The 20076-nt window shown below is 33.8% G+C and overlaps 1 protein-coding gene across 1 annotated transcript in view; it reads right to left on the reverse strand.

Moving 5' to 3' along the window:
• COL5A2 (collagen type V alpha 2 chain) overlaps window positions 1–20076 on the reverse strand; it is a 143303-nt gene that overhangs the window by 72071 nt on the left and 51156 nt on the right. Inside the window, exons 2-3 of the mRNA XM_036857841.1 lie at window positions 5082–5306; window positions 363–376 (exon numbers count right to left, since the gene is read on the reverse strand). Of these exons, the coding sequence (XP_036713736.1) occupies window positions 363–376; window positions 5082–5306 (239 nt within the window). The remainder of the gene's footprint in view (window positions 1–362; window positions 377–5081; window positions 5307–20076) is intronic.

A 20076-nucleotide genomic window follows, 5' to 3' on the forward strand; every position in this document is an offset into this window, starting at 1 on the left:
GACCTTAATTAATTAATTAGACATTAATTAGACATTTAATTAGACATTTAATATACATAAGGTATATACTAAGTGCTGTGATAAATGCAAGTAATACAAAGGTTAATATGACACAGTCTCAATCCCTAAGGGATTCACAACCTTCTGGAAGAAACATCTATACACAAAAATTAACAAAGGGAATAAAACAGAGGCATCTATAATCTATAATCAAAGTAGTTAAACTGTGCTCATATATTTATATTAGTGTGGTACTTTATACTTTACAAAAGGCTTTCAAACACTTCAAAGCACAGTCCTATGTGGATAGCGTTAGAATTTTAAAAATTTACAAAAATGAAACTATGCAAAGTAAAACTTACCTTTCTTCCTCTACCTATAAAAAGAAAAGAATAAATATGTTATTTTATGCAGATATAGTTATTGAGAATCTCCTAAATATTTATTTCAATAATTATTTTTAGAGAGTCAGAACTTAACTTAAACAGGTTTCCCTGTCACCAGTAGATATAATTCAAAAGTTGTTTTGGATCAGTATGTTCGTAGGAGGCAAAATAATACATCCCTTTGGAAAATTCTGACGTTATGTGATTATTCTTAACATCCTTTATATAGTATTTAAAATTCATTAAATTATAAAATTGACTATTAAAATTATAACTAATTATCTTCAATCAGTATGCTGTTTTTGTTTTTTATACTTTTTTGAGTAGGCTATTCATTCACATGGTTAAAAAAAACAAACCCAAAATATATTAATAAAGGTATACAATTATACAGTGAAAAATCTCCTTCTTGTCCCCTTTCCTCTAATTCCCACATTTCACTTCTCACAGGAGGTCACTATTATTAATTTTCCTATTATTAGTCTTCCTAACCAAGAACATAATAAAACATTACATTTATTAAAGTCATCACTTGAGTTAGTAGTGTTTTAAAGTTTTCTTCAGATAGGTCTTGCAAATTTTGTATGAAGTTTATCCTTAGCCACTTTATCCTATATATTGCTATTATAAATAAGATATTTTTATTCCTATTATTTATTCTATGAGGTAATTGTATACAGTATATCTATTAATTTGTTAATTTTATACTGCACTATCTTACTAAATTGTTTTGTAGTATTTTTTTACTCTATTCCCTCAGGTTTTGTAAGTACACAATTGTAACAAAACACTGTTACTATAAAGATGAATCATTGGACCAATTCTGAGTTGGCCCTAAGCATTAAAGGTAATGCTTCTATTGTGACCACCTAGAGGTGTGGGGTGGGGAGGGTGGGAGGGAGGGATATGCAAAGAGGGAAGAGATATGGGAACATATGTATATGTAAAACTGATTCACTTTGTTATAAAGCAGAAACTAACACACCATTGTAAAGCAATTATACTCCAATAAAGATGTTAAAAAAAAAAAAAACGTAATGCTTCTATTATTAAATATAATAAAGCTTCTAAGCTGAGATGTAAATATTTTATTATGTTAATGAAATGTCATTTATTACTAAGTTACTAAGTATCTGTATCAAGAATATTTATTTGTCTTTGCCAAATGTCTTCAATTATGGAGAAAAGCATGTGATTATTTTTTAATAGCTCTGCTAAGATAATTATTTTTAATTAATTATTTTTATTAATAGCTTTCCTAATATTGAATTATTCTTTTACTTAAGGAATAATCTCTACTTTTTCATGGCTAATTATCCTTTTAATGTGCTAATAGATTTAATATTTTATTTATGTTTTTTTATAAATTTAAAAATATTAAGTAAATTTGTATGATTATAGTTTTCTTTTTTGTGCAATCCTTGCCACATTTGGCTATCAAGGATGTACTTCCTTCATAACAAGACATTAGAAGTATGCCTTCTCTTTGCATGTTCTAGAAGAGCTTAAACAGCATTAAAATAATCTGTTTTGTAATGGTTTAGCACAACTGTGAAATCACCTGCTACTTTTAGTAGGTCTATCTGCTTTACAAATTTTTCTATTTCTTCTAGGGAAATCTGTGTGCTCACTTTTTCTCCTTTTACCAGGGCTAGTTTTAGCAAATTATATTTTCCTAGAAAGGTATCCATTTCATATAGGTTTTCAAATTTATCAGCATAAATTTGTGCAAAGAAACCTTTTATCATTCTTTTATGTTCTCTGTTTTCATTTGGTCATTTTCCCATTACCATTTCTTATTTTATGGTTAATTTATTTTGTTGATTTCCTGTAGTACTATTTTTTGATTTTACATATTTCTACTGTATTTCAGTTTTCTCACTTTTCAACTCATTTTTTCTTTATGAATTTCTTCTGCTTATTTTCAGCTTATTTTGTTGTTCTTTTTCTAATTTTTTGAGATGGATGCTAAATGCACATATTTTTATTCTTTCTTTTTCAATTTTTTAAGAATATAGCTGTAGATTTTTCATTATATTTTTAAAAAATGTTTCATAATGTTTTCAAGAACATTTGTATTGTTTGGTATGTTAGTCTTTCTGATGTTTGAGAAGATTCATATATTGGCTCTACTATTTAACATTATTCTTTTATATTACTCATATCTTTATTTAGACAGTTTCTATTAGCTCCATTAAAATGAGCAGTGATAAAAATTACAGTGCTTCCTATTTCTTCTCTGACCCCCACACTTTCTTCCAGCACGCAATTTAAGACAAGAAAATGCCCTAGTATCTATCTCTGTAGTGTTAAATGTGCTACTATACTTCTTCTATATGATTTGTCAGCTTTGAATGATATTTTTTGACTTCTGCCTCTTAAAGGTGAGGAACTAGCAAACTCAACTCTACTTTACCCCTTTTTGTCTTCTCCTCTCATTATGTATTATTAGCTGTATTATTTCTATATTGTCAGATTCAATAACATTTACATTCCCATCCATCACCCTAAACTGCATTTTTGTTTTAGTCTCTTTCTACAGTTATATATATCAATGTTCACGTCAGTTCTTTGACAATTTCCCCAATTAACTCTTGGTTGTCTTGGGTTTGTCCCATAGTAGTTTCCCTAAGATATTTATGGAAAGATTCCCAGAGTTCCTGTGTGCTTTGCTATTTTTTCCATAACTTTAATACTTGAAGGAGAGAATGGATTTATCTTTAAACTTTGGTTCCACATATTTTTTTCCTTGAGAAACATGTAGATATTGTTCCACTCTCTTTGGGTATTGAATATTATTACTATGGAGAAATCTGTGACTAATCTGAATAGTTTTTCATTTTAGAATTTATCCATTCTTTTTCACTGATTTTCCAAAAGACTCTTTTTCTTTAAAGTTTAATAACTTTACTAAGATATGTCTCTATGCTGACTCTTCTGGGTCAATTTTTTTAGCCACTTGGTTTCCTTTTTCAATATCAAAATGAAAGTTTAATTTTACTCCAGAAAAGTTTTCTTGGATTATATCATTATTTGTTCTGCTCTATTGCATTTATTTTTTCTTTGGGATTCTTCTTTAGGGCTATCCTTTACATATGTTCTATATTATTTTCTTTCAAATCCTTTTCACTATTTTTATTTTTTATTTTTACTTTTCTCATTTCTATTTTCTACATCCCTTATTGTATTTTCTGCAGAATTTATCAATTCTCCTTGTGTACCTTGTGCAATTTATCAATTTCTGCAGAATTTATCAATTCTCCTTGTTCACCTTCCTATTTCATCTTCATTTCCCTATGATGATTTGTTTATCCTACTTATTTACTCATTATTCCTTCTTTTTGTATTTCTAATTTATGACGTTCTTTCTTTCAATTACTTCATTAAGTTTTATTTAGTTTATGGTTAAATGGTTGGTCAGAATTTTTATCTGTTCTGTGACAGTATATTTACTGGTGTGTTCTTTATCTCATAAATTTCGTTAAACTGTCCTACCTTTTTCCTTATAGTATCTTTGTATCAATGCTGTTGTCATCTCTTTTTTTTTTTCATTATTCATCTTGGAATAAATTGGGCTTCCCTAAACCACCTATTTGTAGGAAGTTGTGTATTTTTCTCTGGTTTTTGATATTTGCCACCATTGTCCCAACATACTACTTGCTTATTCCCACAGGTTTAATTTTGCTTTACTCCTGGGGATTCTGTGCAGATTGTATCTACTTCAGGTAGCCCTTTGGTGTCTTGTTTTTAATTCTTCCCATTATATCTTCCGTATTACCTGGCTAAAAATTAAGTTTGGGTATTTATTCCAGGCAAACTGTCACTGTTGAAAGATATCCAAGAGGATAATTGGTAAATTACTATGTAATGTTTCCATGAAAATACTTTTGAATACTTCATCATATTTGTTGTTATTTGCAGTGAAATTTGGGGGAAGAAATAAAGCCTTGACACTGTCTAGACAAGGATGCATGCAAGTCTCCATTCATGACTGCTAAAACAAATAACCTAAAAGTTTAATATTACTCTTACCTGGTTCACTAAAACACATAAATATGAACTTGTTTCTCTTATATGGAAGTTTTTCTGACATGTTACTCAAATACACAGGTTATGTTAAACACAGACACTTTTCTCCAAAAAAGAAGTTTTAAAAACCAATAATTTATATCATTGTTTTCTCAAGGAAATCCATTTCATTCTCTTGTCCTTCTTAGCCAACATTAAAAGCATTCTGCATTTCTGAGCCAATGTAATAGAGGGTGCTGTGGCAATAAATTACATTAGAAATTATTATTCCATTACCAAGGTCAAAGCTGGCACCAGGGAAGAGAAATGTGTTTCTAGAGCTCCTCTTAGATATTAATGGACTTCATAGAAAAGCAACAAATATCTTGGAGGCACCCAGCATGGACAGGGTAATAAATGACCATCTTAAGTAGTACAAGGAATTCTCAAATTAGACTTAACCACTTAAAATGCAGCCAAAAAAATTCCCTGGTTTTTAAGAAGACAAGAAATAACTTTATTTTCATTACTGTTAGATAAAGTGGGTGAGAGAAATTATTAACCCCAAAGACCACTGAATAGTGGCTTAATTATTTTCTTGGGTCGCTGAATTCTGAGAGCAAAAAACACTGTTACTATAAAGATGAATCATTGGACCAATTCTGAGTTGGCCCTAAGTATTCTTACCAAAATTGGTATTGCTACTTCCAGTTGTATGTGGACAGACAGGACAGCACTCCCCAGGAGGAGTTATGGGGTCGGCACATTCAAGCACATCCTGGCACTGTATCTTGTCACAAAGAATGGCGCCATTGTCACAGACACAGATCTGGCAAGGGGCAGGTTTCCAAATGTCCCTGTTTAAGTACATCTGACCATTCTGAGTGCAGGCTATTTCTTCACCATATCCTTCTAAAATAAGAAGAAAAAAAGGAGGTTAGTAATCTTCTGAAATTTTGGAATCTGGGAAATATTTAAGAAGGTGAGTCATCTTGTGGGTTCTAAAAAACTCTGGGCTAAGCGGTAACCTCCTAAGGAGGCAAAACACAGATGAACTTACTTCATTAGTATTTAAAGACAAAGCATGTAATTCACAATTGAATTATTATGATACTTATATTCCAGCATGACAGGGGGGGAAAAAGTGATCTAAAGTTAAGTATACTAAGTTAGAGAGGCTTCCCAAGATCATTTTTGAAGATACAAATAACCAAACGTGGTAAGATCATGTCAGAAGGATAAAAATAAACCATTGAAAAGCAGGAAAAGAATAGTTCCAAAGAGAATACATAATTTCAGCGTTTGGTGAACCCTATGTGACTTTAAACTGACCAGAAATTTTCCATTAGTAAATCCCACAACAACAGAAGACAATATATATTCTCGTACCATGAAGAAAAACTTAAATTCATTTTAAACATTAAGGTAAAAAAGAATAATGGTGACCCATTTCATGGAGTAGATTTCCACTAAACATCCGAAACTAAAGTTGTTTCCTAAACTGTAGTGGAAATGCAAAGCTTACACAGGTAATGCATTCATTATCTTTGCATCAAAATTAATTAAGGAAAGTCACAACCAAAACAATATGGTAAGCTATAACCTAATATCTGCCAAATACTTTTCTTACATTTAGATAAAAATTTAATGCAGATTTGGAAATATATACACACAGTTATACACATAGTAGTTCTCTTATACATTTACTATAAAATAAACACATATATTACATCTTTAACTTTGTGATTCTTAAGAAACAAAACTATAGTATTTTAAAACATAATGTGGATCATATAATCCTTGCTTAATTCCTTCAGGAGTTTTCCAACTACTTAAATTCAAAGCTCCTTTTTCAAGCCCAAAGGCCCTCCCTCCCAGTCCTTGTACAACTTGACCCCTTTGCCTAGCACTACCTTTCCATCCCTCAACTCAGACTCTGATAGCTCACTATTACGGTTTGCTTAATTGTCACCTGCCCCCCACAATTCTTCTCTGACTACCCTATAAAAGTAGACTTCCTTTACCGAATTGAAATGCTTCACAGAACTCTTTAAAGAACCCATTCACCCATCCATCCAGTGATTCATTCGTTTTGTATTATATGCAAGGTAATTAAATATTTACTAAAATGGAATGGCTAGGCAAGAATCACTGCCTTCATAAGATTTATCACAATTAGTATTCTTTTTTTTTTCCTTGTTTATTTTCTTATTTCCACCACTAGACAGTAAATTTTATGAAGGTAAGAACTAGTGTGTCTTGTTCGTCATGGTATTTCTAAACCTTGATGTCATACCTTGCATAGAGCCGACATTCAACAAATACTTGTTCAATGGATGGATATGAATGAATGAATGAATCTAAATTATGGTTCACTAATTTAACTGCACCAGCACTAACTTTACACTTTACAAAAATAAAACTAAAAATTTTAAAATGCATTTACAATTAGTTTTTGAAATATATTTAGTTATATTTATATATTTATCACAATATAGTCAAATGCTAACACAGAACTACGGATGAAAATGATTTCAGTTTAAACACATTAGTCCAAATATCCATCTTCCTAACTTCAGAAAGTTTTTCTTGGATAACATTCTTCTCACTGCTCTATGGAATACTTTGCCTCACATAGTCTTTCATCACATATTTGGCAAATGGAAAATTGTTTTCAGAGCATGACACCACATCCTGGCTTCTGTGTTATTCACAAGAAGAGCACGAAGTTTCTAATCTGTTTCATTTTCATCAAAAGATGTTTATCACATAATGTATAGCTACTCAATAAAAGAATATTGGCTCTGTCTATCCAGTGTTACTATAGGCATTTTAAACTAAGGAGAAAATAAGTATCCTGCTTTAATATGCTTTTCTGCAGAACTATTTTGAAAAAAATAAGAAATTTGCACATCAAATAAGCAGTGTTACTTTTAGAAGAAAAATCACTTTGAAACAATGTAGTTCCATGGTGAATATTTTCACAAAACACAACCTATATAGAAATGGACTTACACCCATAGTCCATCGAACTACTCCATTAAGTAAAAAAAGAATAACTTTGTTCATTAAATTTTTTGATTGAGAACGAAATATCCAATCACAAGCACTAAATACCATTGACTGAAAATGAGATACACCACAAGTTCAGTTAGCTTGCTTCTCCCTTCCCACACCCTGGGAGGCAAAAGTGTTCACATGTATCTACGGAGGGTTAAGTGGGTATGTGCCTAGGACTGCATGTGCAAAATACTGGAAGTATATGTATTCTGTTCTCAAAAATATATACTATCATTGTGAAGTCTCAATTTCACTGATGAAATAATTATATATGGGGAAGTAGTGAATGTGAAAAACAAAAAATGAGATGACATACAATGATGTTGTTGATTAAACATCATTAAAAATATGTGAGAGACTCTTCAGGGGTGAGTTATACTGTTCTCTGTGGCTCCTTCAAGGTTGGAATAAAAAGACACATTCTCTCAGTCTGTGTTAACTCACAGACGGTCAGTTTCTTCCTGAAAGTTTAAGACAGCATGACCTCAATCCAAGGGGCACTATATTACTTGCTTTAAATGACAATGTTAAAAGTTAGTTTTATACTCTGAGTCATCACTGGTCCTTTTCCCCCTGAGAATTTATAATTAAATTTAATATGATGTGGAAAGTTAGTTGGAATGCTTTTAAATGGCAAGGAGATGAAAAACCACATTCGCTGCTAAAACCTGCCCTCTCTTCCCCGGCACAGAATCCATGCACATCACAGAGGGCACAAAAACTTCGTGAACTCTGATTCTTCACGTCTGAATGAAAGACATGTACAAAGAAACACTGGGTAGAAAATACAGGGTGTCTTGCAGTTCTCAAGTTTGTACGTGGTAGTTGTGTACCTTATGATTAGGTTGTCCCTTCTGTTTTCTACATAGATATTTATTTAAATGAAAAAGAAAAGTAAAATAGGAAGCAAAATTGCAGCCAATTTACAGTAAAGTAGCCATGACATAATTATTTTATGAATGACAATATTATTAAAAAATAACTAAGTAAGAATTCTCATATGACGTTCTGAGAGGGTCAATACCGCCCTCCTGATTCCTCTATAGAAATCATAAAATAATGCAAGCTGACATTAACCTTAATTGAAGGTCCAGAAGTTTAAAAATTATTTCTTATAAAATCTGAAAAAGAATTCCAAAACCAAAATACTTTGACACTTGTATTTTTTCTACGTGTTTCTTTAATTTTCCTAAAATTGAGGAAGACCGATAGATATCTTATTGTATTGCCATTATTTTGTAATCTTCCATGGTGTTGTAACTTCCAAAAATTTTATCTTCCAAGCCACATGATTCTTTCACCCTTATCAAATGTTCCAACAAATTAAACCAATCCATTGCAAAGTCATTACCACAAACATCTTGGCACTGATCTCTTAGAGAGAAGAGATGTATTTTATCTGACCATGTTTTGTTTGAGAGTAACTCAATTGTCCTGTGTTTCTCATATATCCTCAGATATTTGTCTTCTCACAAAGATTAGGTGCTTTTAAATTTAGTTGTAAGAATTCAGTTCTTAATCACTAGATGGCAGAACAAATCCACCATCTTATTATAATAGACAATTAGAAACTCAGACATCAGAACTGCTGCTGCTTGACAACTATGGCCCACACCCTAGGGCTACATTCCTTTATATAATTGTACTTGTGCAAAAAAGTCTGTATAGAAATGGCCTTATTGAAACCTTTGACTGTCCAGGAGAGATGTGATTCTATTTTTAATATTAAATTATTGGGGTCTACCTAAAAATTTTGAAGAATATATGAAATAAATGCACCTAAGCCCATGCTGGACATTCTGTAGTCATTAACTAAAGATCTTCCTTGTAGAAATAATGTGCTCGCATATCACAGAAATTTTAAATCTCTTATTCAAACAAGTGTTTGTTCAGACCATTTTCTCTCACTGGACTGTGAGCTCCTTGGGAGCCAGACGTGTTCATCTCAGTAACCTTCACATCCAATGTCATAAAATCAGTCTTTGATAAACATATTTGCTGTGTGGATGAATGAGTGAGTGAATGAAGGCAGGAAGGACTAGTTCATTGATGTGCTTATTAAACAGATAGCACATGAAGCTCTCTTTCCTCCTTCCCTAAACTTCCCAAAGAGGATGTGCACTGAGGACCCCTATTTTGAATGATAGGGAAATGGGTCACTTGATTGTTCTTGTTAAGTATGCCCCTGACATCTAGACTTCTGTGTGGCCAGAAAGGAAGAAAACTGTGTCCATCACAGCCGCTCACGTTTTGAAAAAATTTTCAAAAAGCTATAGCAGCCCTTCAGCCTTCCTGGCCCAGTTGGTCTAGGTCCCTTTGCTGGTTATGAAGGTCTGGGTTAACATAATTTAAAGTTTCTCTAATTGTAAAAGTTTTTGAAGGGTTAGAATCATGGCACAGTCAGCTGGTGTCCTCATGAAGTGGGCAGAGAATGCTTTATGGGACAAGAGAAGCAGCAGCAGAGCAGCTCCACTAGTCCCTCTGGACCAGAGCACAGATGCTGCCTTTACCGATGCACAGCATCGCCCCAGCTGCTGGACTCAGTTCCAGAGAATGTTCCAAGGCAATCCCTCCCTTCCTTCTGCGCTCAGGCACTGTTTATCAACACAACGGAGAGACGAAGAAGAGTATTCAGCTCTTCCTTTAGACCCTTCTGACTCAGTGCCAACAATTCCACATTGATCATTTCTTTTTCCTTATCTGATCCCCAACATTTAAAAAATAAGATACATATGAAGCCACCAGGGACAGCTGAGGGGGATCTGTTACATACTTTGACAATATTTTTCCACCGCAGCCTCAAGGTCTGTGAGAGAGTGGGTGGGTGAGTATGGAGCAGGCCTGTGAAGTTTTGCATCTTTTGTTTCTTCAATCCACTTACAGGCTTTCACTTTCCAATGAGCCCTCTGAATTTAAATCCCTTTTTTAGGATGGTTATTCAAACTATTACTTTTTTTGTGCCCTTCTCTATTTTTTTGTACCAGTTGAACAAAAGTAGCCATTTGATGATTATTTGAGCTGAGTTAAATTTCTGTTCCACTAGGACAATCATATTTAATATTCTAAAGCAATATAATAACAATTAATTTTGAAAACTTATCTTGAAATCTGAGAAAGTAAAAAGAAGACAATGTATACATAGTATTTCAGTGAAACATACAAATAATGAGATTAGACAAACTGTACAAAGGTAGTTAGTTTCTTCAATACAGTCATGAAATGTTTCTCAATCTCACATGCAAAGGCTTTCCAGTTAACTAGTAAAACTGCTGTTTTTCCTTTACTTAAAATGGAAAAAATAAAAAGGAAAATCTTTTATATTAGGTATTACTTAAGTTTCTTTCCATGTATCATTGGGAAATCTAAATGATTGTGGCCAAAATGTGAAACTAAAATTACACACAGTGCACATGCAATGCTCATCTACAGTTTTGTCTGGAAAACCAACTTTCAGTCTGTTAATGCATTTGACATAGATTTTTTTTTTTTTTTTCTCCAACCAAAGGCTCAAACTATTGACTAGTTGTAAAAACACCACACAGAGAATTGAGCCTGCCTTATATTGGAAACACTAGAAATTTTAGTAGTAATATCTATAGCAAACCCTAGTTCTATTCTCAAATATTAATCCTAAATGAATAATTAAGTACAATTTGTGCTATGCCAAATGTATGAATTGCCTGCCTAAATGCATGAAAAGTTTCAAACTGTTTTTTGTTTTTTGTTTTTTTTTGAATGAAGTCTGTCTGCTTAATCTCTCTCCAGCAAAGACATTGCTTGAAATAAAGAAGAGAACCAAAAATCTGCCTAGCTATTTCTCTCTTCAAATGGGTAGTATCATGACTTTTATGTAGTCTGGAGATAAATTAAGTAACAAATTCTGAGCAACATATAGTACCCACATTTCAGATTTCCTTCATCTCCTTCAAGTCTTAGCTCAAATGTCACCTTCTCCATGAAGCTTACTCTGACCGCCTTACAAAAAATTGAAAATTACCACACACACCCATGTCACCCTCCATCTACCAATTCCTGCTTTTTTTTCTTTTAATGTGGTATTTAGCACTTTTGAACCTACTATATTATTGTATTTTTGTCTATTTTGTGTCTCCTCATGATAGATTTATAGCTTTATAAGGACAGATACAATTTATTCTGGCTTGTCCACTGATGTATCCTGATATTCTAGAATAGTAGTCAGGATCATAGTAGATGCTCATTAAATATTTGTTGAATGAATTTGTTAATTGAATTGAATATTAGTTGTTTGTGTTAGCAGCTTTAGATGGTGGAGTTGTTTTATAATTATAGAGTTATTATATAACTAAAAAGAGTTATTGTTATATTATAAGAGAATATTTACAGAACTAAACTAGGGATATTTCATTATCCTATGTTTGGACAAGAAAAATACAAAAAACGGAATCCAAGATTTTGACCTGTATTTAAAGCCAAAAGCCAAGATTTTGACCTGTATTTAAAGTAAATAACTATAAATACAGTTATTTACAATAACTGTAAAGTTATTAAGGGTAATAACTTCTCAGTGCTTCTGAGAAGTTATTACCCTTAATAAGTAAATGAATGGAGACCAAATTAAAACACCCTTATGTAGAGGAAAAGAAAATAAAGGAAAGGAACACACATTATTTTCTTAAAACATTTCTTTCTTAAAACATGTTTTAAGAAAGAAGATTTAGAGTTTTCAAAAGACTTTTCATTATTTGTTCAATCCCAAATAGCTATGGAACGCTTTTTTTGTGATAACACATTGGGTTATCTGGTGTTGAGATCAGAGGAGAAGAATGTAGAACATCTGCTAAGCTGTTTTAGGTTGAACAAAAGATTTAGGTTGAACAAAAAGACATTAACTAGGTTGTTTACTTTAGTAAAGGATATGTGCCTCAGTTTCTCTACTCATTAATGTATAGGAAAAGATGAAATATGAGCCTTCACTTTTGGATGGGATGAAATATACTAGGATATGACAAATAAAGTTGCCTTAAATTGCTGCTGAAAATAAATCCAAATAAATTAGTCAATCTGGAAAAAGGAATGGAGGCATTATTTAATCCATTTAACCAGTATTTATTTATCCAGAAAGTTTTAGTGAATACTTGTCTAGTACAAGAACATAGTTTAGGTCGTGGAATGAGACAGTTGGAGTCCAGCTTCCTTGCCAAAAACAATCAAAATATACAGAAGTTGCAAAAGGTAATGCAACTTTCTTATAGGAGAAAAAATAAGTTTGTACAAATGTATATTTCAAGAATTCATTTTGGAAAATTTGCATACACATTGAAATTTTTATAAAATTAATTCTATTTTCTCATTAACCTACATGAGTCCCAGTCCCTTTTGAATTATTGGTTCTTATCCTGGAAATCTTCCTCTGTGTTTTGAGAGGTCTTTGCCTAATGCTATTTATTTTAATTAACTAAAGCTAATTCTCAGGAACATCAACCTGAGGGCTTTCTAGAATCCCAAACAAAAACAATCTTCAATCATTTGGGGGAAAAAAAAAAGTTATGTTTATAAAAGCAGGCTGCAAATAAGCTAGGAGTGAAAGGAATGCAGAATTCCAAAAGGCATTAATTGAAGAGTAGATTGGTCACATACTGACTGTCCTTCAATGTCCTCTTTGGTAAGAAAATGGACTTCGAACCCTAAGATAGTCTGAATGCATAGCAGTGAGAGAGCGGAAAGCCACAATTCACACCATCCCAGCAGCCCCCACGGTGCAGCTGCTCCGCTGTGCGTTTTTCAGGCTTCCTTGGATGTTTTAGTCTTCCAATAGCTTCGGCATTAAGAATAGTTTCAAATTATAAAGTAAATGCGCTTACTCTTGAAACAAACATCAAAGTAACATAATGTATGCATTTTGATAATATAGTTTATTTATTTAACAAATATTTATTATCCATCTGTTACTTTGCCAAGCACTGTGAATACAGAGGTCAAGTTACGAATTCCTCCCCATCCTCAAGAAGCTCACAGACCAGTTAGGGAACCATTCCAGCGATAGACTAGAAGGACACAGTTCTTTAAGTATAAAACTAGAGGCAAACCCAAGTTGTTGTGGGAATATTTAAGAGGGGCACTTCACCGAGGCTATCTAGGTCAGAGAAGTCAAAAGGGTTCTGTAATGTCTTTCTTTCCTTTCTTTAACAATTTTTTAGTTTTTTTTTTTTAAGTGCGAAACTAATATCCAAAATGATTTCTTCCAAAAATTCACTTCCAGGCTGTATAATATTATCACTCCTGGCTCATTGCTGGTAACAAGCAACGAACTCCTTCTTTCTACCAACCGGCTGGGATGGATCTGAAGGAGCACAGGCACTTCCTCTCACTCATTACTTCCTGTTTTCATCTCTTTGGCATCTATTCTCTTGTCTGAGGGTAAAACAACAGCACTCTTGTTTCTAAACCTCCTGATGCCTACATAGGTGGGTGTCTTAGAGGGGAGCAGGGATGTGGCTCTTCGGTGCGTGGAGCTGCCTGGCAGCGCAGAAACCCAGGACAGCGGCACATAGCAACACGGGAGGCATCAGTTGCCACCGATGACTAAGTCTGGCAACACTCTGATGAACTATAAATGCATTTTTCCAGGTCCAATTCTACAGCCATTTGGAAATTCAGCAAAGCCAAATTAAAATACCATTCCTCCAATTTAGATACAGAATTCTGGATTATGCTGCCTTGAAATTTTAGGAAGTCAAAAATTGTTGTATTGTGTAACATTTAGCTTGAAAGACAATGGGTTTCAACCATGGGTGCCAGTTTATAATTTAGAAAACAGTGAGAAAAAAAGGTATCAAATATCTGTGCTAGAAGTTCACTTATTTTATACTCAGCAAATCTATCCACATCCACTTTCATAGATTACATAAGCATTTATCAAGAGTCTGTGACCATATCCCATGCCAGAGAGATACAAAAGTAAAAGACATATAAGCTACTCCAGAAGAGCTTTTAGTTGAAAAAATAAGAAGGAAGTTTATAAAATCATGCTTTTAACAAATATTTACTAAAGACTATCTAAATATAAATTATCTTCTATCCAGTTATTTCTCCAATGACCACAATTAGTCAAGGAAGCACATTGTTTATGTAAGACACTAGGTTCAAGGAATTATGGATAAGAAATCTAAACATCTGAGATCATGATGAGCTGAAATTATCTGAGGAGGGGTGAACAGAAGTGGGGTCTAAAGTAGGTCTGGAAAAATGCAAGGTATTTGAGATGGTGGAGGTAAGGAAGACTCTGCCTGGGATGGGAGCAGGAACCACCTAAGAGGGGCATGGAGAGGAGGGCAAACATCTCATAACAGGAGGGAACGGTTCTATATACGGAAAAAAGAGGTGATGTGAATTCTTACTATGAGTGACACTTCTTCTTCTAGGGGGGTTTTCATGACTTAACCTTTTCCCACATGTAATTTGGTCACTCTCTTCTTTGTGCTCTGATCTCATCTTGTCCATACACCTGGCAAAAGACCTGCAACAGTCTATCTATTGTTTTTTTACATGTAAACTCTATCAGGCTGTACATTTCTTGAGGGTGAACACATTTCATTTCTCTGTATTGTGAATGTAGAACAGTGCCTGACACATAGAACATGTCCAGTAAATGCTTATTGAATAAATGAATAAGTGAATAAATAGGAGGATGTATAAGTAGCTTTCAGGAATATTAATCTAACAACAGAATTTAAGGTGAATTCGAAGCAAATGAGACTAAAGACCACTAGTTTAAAATGTTATACTGTAGTTAGGAGAAATAGTTGTTCTGGGAAAGAAGAGGGGTAAATCCATAAGACACCAGATAGAAAATATGTAGAGTTTGATTAACTATGAATGGGATAAGGCACTGGAAAAATTAAAAAATAACTTTTGAGGTTCAGGATAGAATGGAGGAAGTAACATTTATTGGATACAGTTGTGGGTGGAATTGTGTCCCCCCAAAAGATATGTTGACCTTTTTTGGAAATAAGTCCTTAGAAGATGTAATTACTTAAGGTGAGGTTGGACAAGAATAGGGTTGGTCCTTAATCCAATATGACTGGTATCCTTATAAGGAGAGGAGAAGAGAACACACAGAGAAACACAGACACATGTGATACACGCAGAAATTAAAGTGCTGCAGCTGCAAACCAGGGAAAATCAAGGACTGCAGGCAACCACCAGAACCTAGGAAGAGGCAAGGAAAGATTATCCCTCTACAGGTTTCTGAGAGATCATGGCCCTGCCAACACCTTGATTTTGGACTTGTAGCCTCCAGAACTGTGAGACAATACATTTCTGTTTTTTTTAAGCCACCCAGCTACTATATATTGCGTTGTAAGAGCTATGCTAAATTCCTATGTACATTTTATATTTAATCCTTAAACCACCCTGGTAGAGGCTTGGAGTCAATCAGGATCACAAAGTTAGTGAGTAGCAGAGCCAATATCTGAACAAACACACACTCCTAATAACTATGTTCTAAGTTAGACAATTGGACTGCTACTTTAGAGAGTATTTAAAAGAAAGACAAGTTTGAATACATAAGATTTACAATTCACACTCTAATTGTAGATTTTGAATGCGTGAGAGTAATAACCTGACAATCCATATGAAGGATGAAGAGCAAGAGGGGTCTGGATTAACTTTAAAGAAAAATTTAAAAGAGTAAAGCATTCGTAGAGATACGAAAAGGGAGAGATAGTGTTGGTTTTTTTTTTTTTAATGAATTTGTTTTCAAAGGGAAGCAAGTGAAACATACTAAGAATATGAACTCTATTCTTTCTTTCTATTCAGCTCCCAACTCTAAATGGTCAATATTTCATTTCCTGATGCTGTGCCTGTGTAGCCACCAAATGTTACCATCCTAATATCCTGTGAAATTTCCCCTAGCTTTCCTGAGGCTTCACAGGATATTGATGGGGAAAACTAGCTCCATGACACAAATAAGCTTTCAGGCATTTTGATGAGTATGGATAGTAAACGACTGCATACCAACTGTTATTCAGTTCTTTTTTAGATTGGTTTATAGGGCACAGGAAATGAAATTTTCCCGCAGAAAACTCAGCTTACATTGTATAAATGTGATTCTCCTCATAGCAAACAATATACTTTATTCTATCTACTTTATTTAAACTAAAGAGGTGATGCTGAAAAAGCCATTGGGGAAAAGTCAATGAAATTCAACATTAAAAAATATAATTTAAAAGGAAACCATCAAACACCTGCTTCTTAAATTACATCATATTCAGTTCTTCATTTCCTTTCATTTTTCTGAAGTCTGAACTAGTCTTTACAAAAGTTGTTAACTGTTTTCCTTTTTTTAACATTTAATCTTCTGTTAAGAGCTCTGAAAACAGAAACTTCCTCCAAGAACCAATCTACAACTTCAGTTTTTTCCTGTTTAATAACTATCAGTTCATCACAATCTATGTGACTGGCAATAATGATTAGAAATTAAAGTAAATAATGGAATAGATGTGATTGTACATTTTGTTTTATGTTAATAAAAGAGGGAATGCGATCTAATAAAAATGTAAACCTGACCCATTTGCATCCTAATTTAATGGAAACTAATTGGATGAATTGATATTCTTATGATGTTAATGGAACAGCAGTGATTAAGATTTATTTAATGGAACATTTTGGCTAAATATCAAATACCATGAGCTCATGGTATTTGATATCATGAGCTCAGCCAGACTTTTCATGACTGGATCATATTATCAAATAAGATAATGAGATGACAAGGTGGGCTAGATACAAAAACAAACAAATAAACAAACAAAAAACCCTTATAGTATGTCTCCACCAATAGAAATCTCTCCGGAGTAGCAGAGGTTCAACTATAGGGGAATAAGGTCATTCTCAGCATCTTAATTGCCAAACAGAATACATTTAGAGGCATTATTTCATGCCTATCTACATTTACCAATGACTTCTCTTAGAGTTAGGAATTCTAAGGCGTAGACAAAATCATTCTCCATATCCACACAAAACTGTAAGTCCTGTATAGCAGAATTTAATATTCAATATTATTCTATCTCATCTCATAAAATAAGAGGCTTTTCATCTCTTATAGGCTCCCAGGTTTTGGAGTCCTTAAACTGTCCATGGAGTAAATGAAGAGTTTACCCACAACAGGAATATGAAATATGCAGTGATAACCCTCTCTCAGCCATGACTTTGTGCTACTTTATGCGAGCCCATGTATGATAGATTACAAAATCCACCATTTAGAGTGTTCTAAAGATGTCATAATTTTAAAAAATAATTCTTATATGGGAACTAGATTATACTTTAAATTATTGGGGATTAATTTAGCTCAACAATCATTCAGTTTGTCAATCTTAAGAGTGAAATAATTTAAAAATTAGTAAAGGAAAAAAGCCAATGTGACAATAAGGTAGCAAAATGTATATTATCTAATAGTCAGTATATGTGGATTGTTTACATGGCGATATCTTGTGTGATGGAAAGAGACTACGGCAAATTTCCCTCAGTTATGATTATCAACACCAAATTAATAATTTCTATTTCAAAAATGTTGTTCGTACCTAGGAACTACTTTATAATCAAAGAAGTATTTCTCTTCCTTGTAAAATTTTATTTCTTTCCATGTTGCTAAACAAGGATGGATTTCAAGAAAAGTGATATATCACATTGTGCAGAATATCCTAAGAGGAAAGAGGAAATCAGCTCTTCAGCAGTTATACTAAAATGTCAAAAAGTCCTAAAACTCAGGAAGAATAAGTTATATTTCTTAGTGAAGCATGTAGATAAAATAATGTAAATCAAATCTAATTTCCCCTATAGAGGTAGCATTGTAATTAAAATGCATTCCAAACCAAGGGCCTAACAACGGCAATGACAAAGATGACCATGCTTAGTAAAATGAAACATATACAACCCAGTGTGCTATGTACGGGCCTTGAAAGATCTTGGCAGAGTAAAGGTACGAACTGGAGTCTCCAAAGAAGTATCCACAGAAACACTCCAAGGAATGCTAAGGCCATGAGGAGAGGCAATATGGTCTTTATCCAGCCAACAAATATTGAGCACCTACTATGTGCCCTTTCTCTACCACGTACTAGAGCTGAACAAAACAAAAAATGCCATCCTAAGTCCAAATAGCTATAGCCCAATGAGGAAGACAGTCAGATAATCAAGCAATTAAAGTATATAATGCTAAGTATCTTGATAGAAATAAATACAGGATGCTAAGGGAGCACACACAAGCATTGTTTCAGGCATTTTGTAGGCGGGGTGGGTTAGTCTTTCTAGTGGAAGCTGCGCGTTCAGGTGCGAACTGAGAAGTAGAATTTATCCAGTAGCTATATGTAGCTCACTATGGTTGGAAGGAAGAGAGGGAACGAGAAGAGAAAGAAGAGGAAATAGAAATTGAATGGCGGCTTAAAGGGACAGGGATGGACGAAATGGCACCTCTTTCTTGGCTCTACCTTCGGGGTAAGTAGTACTCTGCCAACTCAGATCAAGACAACAAGGAATGAAGAATGAGAGGGCAAACTTGCAGCTCTAACTGATGAAACTTTCAGACGTATTTTGACTCTTAATCCAGTCATGGGAACCTCTAAAAGGCAAAGTGGTACATGAGGAATGAAAATTGAGGAGTTGAGGAAAGCTAAGCTTTTTGTTTTATTTTGCTTTTTTGACCTTGGCACTAAATATTACTTACGTGTTAATAACTTTTGGCAAATTACAACTTTTTTGATCCTCAAATTTTTTCCTCTAAAAAATAGGGTAATATACTACCCCTCACACAAGGATGTTTTGAGAACTAAATAGATGTGAAAGTGCTTTAAAAAATCAATATGTTATTCAAACACAACCATTATTATTATTTAGCACAGAGGTTCCCAGACTCCATTTACATGTATATCAAAAGCAAATTCATGCTCACCCCTCTCCCCCTCATGAGTACCTGTCAGAATCTGGCATAGTTAGGGAGGAGAGAGAAATCCTGCATTACATCATATTGGCAGAAATCCATTCATACAGGGCTATGATCACAGTGGAGGAATCCTGTTTCTCCCACAAAGCACCCCGAGGTCAAGTATTTAACAACCAGTCTTCTGGTCTGTCCACATAAACAACATCACAAAACAGAAGCACACTCAGATTTCAAGAAGAGCAGTGATAAGACATAGGGAGGAGGGGGAAGGTGATTTCTGTAGGGCAAGAGGAATTTTTCTAGTTAGCATATGATACCAGACAAAGCTGTTGTAGCAGTTAGTTGGGCCTGTTAATGCCACAGTACCTGAGCTACCTGCCCACAGCAGTACACCTGTGTTTAATGTAATCACAGCTAATTATGTGGCACTTTGACAAGAGGCTTTTTAAGTCGTCGCAGAATATTTTGTGATTTCAGCCAATATGACCCATACCTTGCCAGTTATGTTTTTAAAAAGTAAGTGGTATTGAGCCTGCAGGGTTGGGAGGCAAACCGCAGTTCATCTTTCAGAGCCATTTAAAGCTTCAGGTTACTTTTATGTCCATAGTTTATAATATTTCAGTTCTTCCTTCAGTCAAAGATTTCACCCAAAATCAGTCCCATAAAAATTACATGGGTTTTGTGACTTTAAATGCTATGTATCCCTCA

The sequence above is a fragment of the Balaenoptera musculus genome, chromosome 7 (assembly GCF_009873245.2).
Source record: "Balaenoptera musculus isolate JJ_BM4_2016_0621 chromosome 7, mBalMus1.pri.v3, whole genome shotgun sequence".
NCBI lineage: Eukaryota > Metazoa > Chordata > Mammalia > Artiodactyla > Balaenopteridae > Balaenoptera > Balaenoptera musculus.